Source organism: Uloborus diversus, chromosome 1 (assembly GCF_026930045.1).
Source record: "Uloborus diversus isolate 005 chromosome 1, Udiv.v.3.1, whole genome shotgun sequence".
Taxonomy (NCBI): domain Eukaryota; kingdom Metazoa; phylum Arthropoda; class Arachnida; order Araneae; family Uloboridae; genus Uloborus; species Uloborus diversus.
The window spans coordinates 181,713,089-181,723,172 of NC_072731.1; the positions used below are offsets into that span (position 1 = coordinate 181,713,089).

At 34.9% G+C, this 10,084-nt stretch overlaps 1 protein-coding gene across 1 annotated transcript in view; it reads left to right on the forward strand.

Annotated features, from left to right (window-relative positions):
- Positions 1-9,878, forward strand: part of LOC129217508 (tudor domain-containing 6-like) — a 58,768-nt gene extending 48,890 nt beyond the window's left edge. Inside the window, exons 14-15 of the mRNA XM_054851823.1 lie at positions 9,531-9,660; positions 9,747-9,878. Of these exons, the coding sequence (XP_054707798.1) occupies positions 9,531-9,660; positions 9,747-9,795 (179 nt within the window). The 3' untranslated portion in view covers positions 9,796-9,878. The remainder of the gene's footprint in view (positions 1-9,530; positions 9,661-9,746) is intronic.
- Positions 9,879-10,084: the final 206 nt, after the last annotated feature.

Below are 10,084 nucleotides of genomic sequence, written 5' to 3' on the forward strand. Positions count from 1 at the left end.
AGGTCAAGCGAGTAGAGCGTCCACTCTAAAGATGATATCATGTCAAAAACAATGCACCTTGCGCCACTCTTGTCTTTTTGGCCATATGAATCAGTGTGGAGTTGAAGGAAAATGTGCAGTCTACAATGCTGAAGTGCTCTTAGGCCCACAGAAGTACAATAACTTCTAAAATGTCATTCTGGTTCACTTTTTGATTCATTTTACGGCCCTCATCCACAAAAAACAGAGATTTTTTGTCGCTTGTGCTGATTCCATCTCAGACCAAGCCTGACTTCGGGTTTTGGCGATATCTAACACTTTCTAAGGTGCTTGGAATGTCTACAGACCAAATCCTATGGTTCTGGGGGATGTGGGCAGGTTGAACGGTAAATCAGTGAAATGTATCTCTTCCAGCGTGGACTTGCGGCCCGCCTCAAACGTTTCTGACATCTTTGGAGTCATACGAATGCCTGAACTTTTTGGAACTCGTGAAACTTCTGTGTGAGCTGTTTTTTCCCTTAGTCGCACTTATCAGTCACAAATTCCCAAAAACGATTGCTCTTGTGGAAACCCAAGGATTTCATTAAACTCACTTTTGGATGATCTGACGATTAACTGAAATGTTCACTGTTCGTTTTTGTACACATTCCCGACTATCATTTCCAAGCCACTTGAAATGACATGCCGTTTCAAATACTGTTTGTCGAGGGACAACAAGCGAACGAACTGTCGTTCTACTTGGTTAAACAATTTAAAATAGCAGGTATTTTGCTTAAAATTGTAAGAAAACCGAAAACAATACATAAACTAGGTAATATATTGTAAATTATTTTCTAATAAAGTAAGAAACAAAAATAAATTAGGCACTCATTTAAATGAAATCATGTGACTTTCTTCCATTCGATGATACAAATTTTGTCCGATATTTTTTTTGCCACACCCTGTATACCGCCGTGCTAAGCAAAAAAGGGGAATTTGCAGTTAGGCTCAAGCTGAGATGCTGAGATATTGTATTTTAAAGTGTGGCTCTTCCATATATTTGATTCAGATGTCTTTTTTTTTTTTTTTTTTTTGGATTTTTCAAAACAATAGTTCTTGATCAAATGACCCTAAAACATTTTATTTATTAAGTAAAACACAAAACAGAGAACAACATGGTTATAATAACTTAAATTTGTTTAAAAGTGCTGGTATGACTACTTTTACTACAGTGCTTAGCATGGCCTTATGAATAAACTGAAACTATAGTTTTGGTTCAGCTTAAGAAATACCAATTTAATTTTGATTTGGTCTGAGACTGGATTGGAAAAAATCAAAACTCAATAGCTTTCATTTTCAGACAGTAAAGTTACATTGTATTATTTTTCTTTCAAAAAAAATCAATCATGATTGAAAGTCAAAAATTTCAATTAATACTTCAAGTTTCAAAGGCAATCTAAAATAGAAAATGTAATTGTTACGATTAGACACACAATATTGTTGGTTGTTATTACCCAATATTATTGATTGAATGATGACTTGACTTATTTCTGGTGTTTGATCATGAAAGCTGTCAGTTATAAAACAAAAAGTTTTTTTTTTGTTCTAATTAATCTTACCTTTATGTGTATTTCTGTCAAGCAGATGTATGGATAGCATATATTTCTTAATGCTGAACCCTTCATATGTTCCAAGAATCACAGAGTTTTTAAGAAACCTTAATTTTATTCATAAAAAAATCAAATTTTCCTTTTTTTTCCAATTTTTCCTGAAAAAAAAAGGTAAAAAACCGGTTTTTTCCCCACCATCTCAAAATTTCCGGAAATTTTACATCTCTAGCTAGGTCAATAATCGTCAATCGACAATCGGATTGCAGTTTTTGATCCACTTGCGAATTTATTTTATCGGTCAGGATATTGGGCCTGCCAGTCCACTCTTCGTCATGGACATCTGTTCGTCCATTTTTAAAACCGTAGCACCATTGTTATAGTACCTAGAAAGAGTAGTGTGCCGATCGGCGGGGAAAAAGTGAGGTCAGATCTGAGGAAAATCCAGGTGGCGCTGCACTCGAGTAGTATGTTATGCTCCTCAATCAGACTCGTTTTAAATCAGCGATTGCATGCTGATTTCGCAGTTTAAAAACCCCGTTTTTCGGATTAAACTTATTTCTGCGCAAAAGACAAATTCTGTAATAAGTGCTAATTGTTACATGGGTGTTCGTTTATTTTTTGAAGCATATAAAATTACCTTATTACCTTATTATAAAACTACCTTACTTCAATGAAAATAGTAGACTATAAGGGCCCATTCATTAAATACGTAAGGGTCCCAAGGGGGAGGGGGGTTGGAAAAGCCTCTACGCACCCTTACTTGGGGGGAGGGTCAAACTCATTCTTACATAATATTTTCCAAGTCGATATTTCACATTAGACATTGCGCGGTCAAGTAATTTGGCAGAGATTATGTTCCATTTGCGTCTGGAAGGTAAGAAACGTGTTAGGATAAGATGTTTTTTTATTTGTTTTACAAATAATTTATAGTGTAAAATATAATAAAGGAGTCGCATTGCGTACGGCATGTTTTATTTAATTAATATTACATCAAAAAAAAAAAAGTGGAAAAAACATTCAGTTTAGATTCTTTTCAGTAACTATTTCTTTACGCAAAAGGTTTAATTTAAAAATGTGAATTTAATAACGATTCCAGTGATGTAACGGTTCAAGATTTGTTATTTTATCATTTTGAAAAACGAAATGGAATCTTACATAAGAATGGGGGGGGGGGTGAAAATTCTTACGTACCCTTACATGGGGGAGGGAGGGTCAAAAATTGCCAAAATCATCCTTACGTAATTAATGAATGGACCCTAAGTATTCAATAACAGCGCGTCTCTTATTTCTCTACTAATAATAAAGCCGAGTCTCTCTGTCTGGATCCCTGTGACGCGCACAGCGCCTATACCGTTCGGCCGATTTTCATGAAATTTAGTACAAAGTTAGTTTGTAGCATGAGGGTGTGCACCTCGAAGCGAATTTTCGAAAATTCGATTTTGTTCTTTTTTTATTTTTAAATTTTAAAAACAGTTTCCGAAGCAGAATTATCATAAGATGGACGAGTAAATTACGAAATTATCCTGACGTGGAATCGTAACATGGGAAGAGCGAATGAACATAGCCAATTGGCGAGAAATTCATCATCCATTATTTGTAAATATACAGGCTAATCAAATGACCTTTTAATTTTCTCCTTCGGACAAAGTCGTGCGGGTACCGCTAGTTACAAAATAAAATTGCTTCTAAATTCTTGAAGCTAGTTAAAATTATCAGGGCTTCTCAGTCTGAGTCGAAGAACAGGATAATCTACTTTTACACCTTTGACCAAAATAGTAGCATTGATTTGTAAATTTTCTTCTACTTCAATAATGATCTTTTTATCGTCAATATTATTTTCCACATAATTTTCATTATATACAAAAGCTACAATATTTGGAGATTTTTTAAATTTCATACAAACCCAATATTCGTTAGGCAAATTAATATGAACAATTTCATCTATAATAGATTTATACGTGGTTATTTCAGTTTCATCTGCGGAAAGATCAAGTTTTATTTTTTTCAAACAGGGAACATTTTTCTTAACTGCATAATTCCTGATGGACTTTTGCTTTGGTATTTTTTTAGTGAAGTATGTTGGCAGATTTGGGAAAATTGTCGTAATTGCCTCGTCTTTTAAAAAAAGTTTTCCCCGGGGAATCAAAACTTCCTCACCATTTATAATATGCTCATTATGCGTTTCAATAAAATGTTTTTCGAAATACAGAGCACAAATTGAGCAATATTTATCAAAAACTTGATCTAACCTGGGAATTAACGAGTTCCACTTCTTTAGTTTTTCTTCATCTGCTGGAGCTTTAAAAAGCGAAACTTTTTCTTTGCATGTTTTGTATCCACTTTTGCACCCTGGTACGAAACAAGATAAAGCTTTACTTCTTCTAATATTAAACTTTGATGCCTCCATTAAAAGCCTTAAACGCTGTTTCATGAAATATTCACGAAATAAAGGTAAAAAAGAGAAACGCGGAACTAAATTGTAACAAAATTCCGCGTCTACTAATGTAAACACCGCGAAATTGAACGTACACCTCGACCGCACTGCCCTCTAGCGGTTTTCATACATTTTGTCTTCAAGAATCGAAGGGGAAAAAGCGCCGATCGGCACACTATTCTTTCTAGGCACTATACCATTGTCTCACCTTTCCTTCACTTATAACTGTAGGTCAACTAGGCATAACTCTCGATTAATTTCAGCAGCCAATGATCCTTTTGCACACAAGAATAATATCACAGAACAGTCTTCACCGCTGGCTCATCAGTGATTGTCACCGACATTGTTGTTTATATGCATAAACAAAGCAGACGACTTCAGAATCAAAACAAATATTGCTATAGCCTCGCAGTGAATCAGAGTACCAAAGTGCTGATATTTAAATCCTATAATAATCTTGGGCAAAGAGAAACTAACAGTAGTTAAAAGAGCAGGTGATTTGAAAGCTATTACAACTGGAAAATCGAAGGATCCACATAACAAATCTGAATTCTGTTATCTTGATGTATCCACTTCTGTAGCAGCCGCTCATTTTTTTTGTGATGTGACTTTACTGCTTGGACAACATTCACTTTAATTATTTCCATTATTTTAAACACTGCTTATATTTTATATTCTGCAGTAGCAAACTTTCAAGTTCTCGAGTTTGCCACGACCACTCAAAAAACGCAATTTAATTTCAACTAAATTCATTTCCATCACTCGTAAGAACTTTATTATTAAAGTTATAAGAGTTTATCTTAATTTGTTGAAGATTTTGAAAAATTAGGATCTTTAGTCAGGTGATAGAATACAGAAATAGAGGAATTCTAATACTCTAACTAGTGCCCAGCATACAGCCCACAAAACTAATCCATGCGGCCCACTGCATTGTTCAATGTAGGGAATTAACGCTTCTGGAATTTCTGAACCTATTAATTTATATGCATTTGAAAATGTGCAAATAAGTTAACACCTATATTTGAATCAGAATATTTATTCATTACTAAATGATTTAAAAAAAAAATAAATGTCTGGTTTTGAAACATTAATTCACTAAAACATGTGTTTTTACTTCAAAGAACCAAAATACTGTCAAGTTATGTGGGTGATTAAATGTACTGTTGACACTAAAAAGCAACTTTTAAAGCAAAATTATTGAAACTTATTAATGACTCATTCAATCTTTGTCCCATTCCTTATCATTCTGCCTGTTGATAACAAAAAAAGAAGAAAAAAGACATTTTTAGCATCATAATATTCTATTCATTGTATTTTTACTTCACTTAAATTTATATGATGAAGACAGATACACTGCTCGATATTGAAAGTGCTACACCTACAAAGGAGTGGTTAGAAAGTGATGAAATTTAGAAAAAAGACAGAGACAGCAAGGAATAATAAAATATCTTAATTTCACAATGATAGGCGGAATAAAGAGCGAGAATGGCGTCGGCTCAGTAAGATGTAGGACCACCGCGGACAGCGATACACGAAGAAACACGTCTAGGCATAGAGTCGATAAGGGTGCGGATGGTGTCCAGAGAAATGGCTTTCCATTCCCTTTCAACCATTTGCCACAGTTCGTCTTCTGAACGAGGCAGGGACAGAGTCTGCAAACGGCGTCTAATCACATCCCACACATGTTTGATTGGTAACAGGTCAGGAGAGTATGGTGGCCAGTGAAGTATCTGTGTGCCTTGGAGAGCATGTTGGCAGATGCAAGCACTGTGTGGTCAGGCGTTATCCTGCTGAAAAATTGCATTAGGTAGCCCTTGAAGGTAAGGGATTGCCACCGGCCGCAGCACATTATCCAAGTATCGTTTCGCCGCCATAGTACCCTGAATACGAACTCGAGGTGATATGGAATTGTACGCAATTGCGCCCCAAACCATTATGCCACGTTGTCGTGCGGTGGGACGTTCCACAGTTAATGCCGGATTAGATCTGTCTCCACGTCGACGCTACACATGTATGCGGCGACTATCACTGGATAAACAGAAGCGGGATTCATCTGAGAACACGACATTTCGCCATTCTTTCATCCACGTAGCTCTAGTCCGGCACCATACTAAATGTTGCTGTCTATGTTGTGGGGTTAATGGCAGTCTTCTTAGCGGACACCGTGAGTGCAGACCACGAGCAACCAAACAATGGGAAATGGTTCTGGTTGACATGGGAACATTCAGGGTATCTTGCACCTGCTGCAGAATCAAAGAACAAGTGACTTGTGTGTTTGCTACAGCTTGTCAGCGGATGCGTCGATCCACGCAATCTGACGTCACTCTGGCTGCCCCTGCACCCCCCAATCTTGCCACATTTTGTTGTTCTAACCATCTTCGGCACAGCCGATACACCGTGCTCGCATCCATGTGGGTATCGGCTGCGATTTGACTTACGGACCAACCTCTCCTTCTCAGTCCGATCACCATACCCCTAGTAAAATCATCTATGTGTTGAAAGTGGCTTCGTTGACGGCGACCTGGCATTCTCTCGTGTTACGTGTATCCTCCAAGACAAAAACAAAATTTCTTCGATATTTCTCCAGTTAGAAATAACGACACGAATATCGTCCATGCTGCAAGTTCCTTCCATTATATCTTACTTCACGTGCAAAGGAGAGTTGCGCAATTCACATCATTTACATAACTCAGTGATGTACTTCTACTCTAAAATTTGCATAAATTTCTGAACACTCCTTCTTGGTGTTGCATTTTCAATGTCGAGCAGTTTATAATAAGAATAGTTCAGTTTTTTAGGTGTACACTGATATTTTTTCAATCACAAGTAAGTGCTTTGATTAGGTAGTGGTATTAACATAGAAGTTTTGCTCGTGCTTAGTTCCAAAAATTAGCAATTCTCTTTGTGTAAAAAGGTCATGAAAAAGGTCTTGAAAAGTCATGGAATTTTTTTAATCCGAATAGAGTATGAACCCTGGTTCATATGCAGATGGAAGGCTATTTGGTTATCAATAGCTAATGTTGAAGTGCTTTTAAGAGGGTTGTGAATTGTTCCTATTTTGAGAAGTTTCTCTGCTAAAAACTATGAAGCTCTGCCAAATAGTTCTTTTGCTCTGCATTTTTTGGTGATTCGTTACACCAACATTATCAAACGTTAATACTTGGTCATAATCTTCTCATCAGGACTTTAGCAGGCACACATTCTTTCGCAGTCTCTTATAATATTGTTGTTAAGTTTTAGTAACATTCAAAATCTTGAAACTTAAATAATATTCAATCTTATCTATTTTTATTATACAGTAATCTAGTTGTTTCTAACCTATGGGGCATGCCTTGGGTTTCGGCACTCTCATAAGCACATCTGTATCTTTCTTTGCAATAGCACCTCAGTTTGAAAAATTTTGGTCTCTGATGCAGATTTCACAGAACTTGATCAAACTTTAAGTTTTTACCACACACACACAATGCTGTGGCTGGAATACATTTTAATAAAATTAAATGTACAAAAAGCATAATTTTAGAAGAAATGGGAACTTTTTGGGCATATTTTTATTTAATACACAGTAGGATTTGTACAATCTCCGGGATGTGCCAGCTGCGCCAAACTGTGCTAATTGCTGATCCTGCGCCAAACTACTCCAAAAGACCACTAAAAAACTTTTCTGTGCCAAAAGTGCGAGATTGCATTTAATTTTGCAGTTCCTTCAGCATATTTGGCATTTTTTGCAGATTATCATCAAATTTGTGCATTTGGAGCTTGTTTCAATGATTTTTTCGTCTTATTCCTGATTTTTTACGCATTTCAGAATCTGATTGCATTCCTTTTAAAAAACTCGATCATTTTAATTTAGCCATTTTTTTTGTTTTTCTTTTTAACCTCTTTGAATATGTTTTTGAGTTTTATGTGGATGCCTCACTTGCCAAATCAATTAACTCCATAAAACAAAAAGTAGAGAAAAGTTATGAAGAAGATGGTGAGTAGTAAATAGGACCTCGTGTTACATTTTCTGCCATCACATGGTCAGAAATGTACTGAACCAGAACTTTAATATAAATTCACATGCTAAGCATTGATTAAGCACTATTAAAACATAAATGAGGATTTTTTTTTTAAAGTGGAAGTTATGGATTTGGCAACTGAGGCATCCATGTATATACAGTAGGCGCCGCTTAATGTGATCTTTTTGGGACAACTACAATTTGATAACAATAACCGACTGATAACAATAACCGAAAAGAATCAAGGAGACACAAAATAATGTTTTTTTTTTCAATTAAGGTGCATTTATTTTGGCAACCTCAAATTAAAATCACAATGACTCAACTGAACGCAGTTTTAAATTATAAATTTTTAAATTAACAGAATGGAAATATCTGAATTATAAAAATTTAAAGCTAAATTATGCAATTTTTAATCACATAGTAATAGGTGAAGTAAAATATGGCCGTTTTCCCTGACATTCGTAAACCAGTTTCAGAGCCTATGTATTTCTGTTAATTAAGGAACAAAAACAGGGAAAAAATAGAAAGTTTATGGAAAAGTGATAACAATAAACAAAGACGCTGATTACAATATCCGACTTTTTCTGTGTTAACATACAATTGTTCTGGGACTTTGTGATTCTGATAACATTAAGCGAATGATAACATTAACCGTGATCACATTAAGCGGCGCCTACTGTATTATATAGTTTACATGCCGATATATGAACTGCCGAAAAGCAAACATTTTAAAAATAGGTATCAAAGCACTTTAACTTAAATGTGCACTAAAGCAGTGATGCATTAAGTAAAGTAAATGTGACATAAATTTTAATCAGAGGAAGTGTAAGAAAAAGATAAAGCAGGACAGGATTTGCCTTTTGTGAAAAATATTAGACATAAAAAAATTATGATAATAAATGTAATTAAGAGAACTTCTATTAGTAGTTGGAGTTATGGTGTTTTTGCATCCAAAATCTCCTTTTCTATTATTTTATCATGTCACACATCTTTGTGTGTGAGAAATATACATAGTTGCTACAAATAGGTGCAGAATTAAAAATTGTTGCTGTTGCAAGTTGCTCCAAATTTGCAATTTTACTGCTCCAGGCTGCTCCAAATTCAGTTTTACTGCTCCAAGCTGCTCCAAACTCACCATTTTCCTGCTCCCAAGATGCTCCAAAAGTGAGTTTTGGTCGGCACATCCCTGCAATCTTGAAAAACCTTAAAAGTGATTGGGGGGAAAAGGTCATTTTCAAGTAAAAACCTTAAGTTTTACAAACTTGAAAAAATTTGAAAGGTTTCTTAGTGCTTGAATTCTTTTGAAAATTACTAGATGGCGCGGAAAATTTTTCAAAACAATTTCATCAGTGCACTTTTCTCAACATGTGTCAATATGCAGCATCGCGAAAAATTGCTTCCTATGTTTCAGGTTCCAATCCTTTTGCATTGTGAAATTTCAAAGCATTAAGAAAACTTTAATAATGTGTTCTTTGATGCCTGTTCACTTTAAATTAGAATGTCTGTTTTTTTATCTGTTCCAAAAAGGTTTTAAAATCCTAGAGGAAAATAAGTCACAAGTTACAGAAGAACTGAAGCTCTTCACTGTGTTTTCTATGGCTGAACCATTAAAAGCAGTTGTAAAGGTTGATGAGTTGACAAGGATAAATATACCAAGGTAACTTTTTTTTCATATTTAAAGTTTTTACTGAACAGTTTAAATTTTTAATTGAATATTTATTACCATTTCAAACATTTTTTCAGGATAACAAGTCATTTGTTAGCAAAGAATCTAATCATCCCAGATACGTAATCATCATAAGAAGTTATAAAAGTTTTCTTTGCATTTACATTTTCAAGTATCCAAAAACGTTCCTGTATATTTGCTCATAAATGAAGTTTTAATAAAGTACTTTAAATTTTTTTTATTTAGCTGATTCAAGTGTATATTTTTCCATATGTAAAATATGAAACACTTTTGCTTTGAATAATGCTGCGATTGTGATAAGTGTGTACATAATCTGAGTTGTATATCTAAACTGAAAAATGACTGCTAAAGTGTTATAGGAAAGATTCATGGAGTTTCTGCAAAATATTGTTAT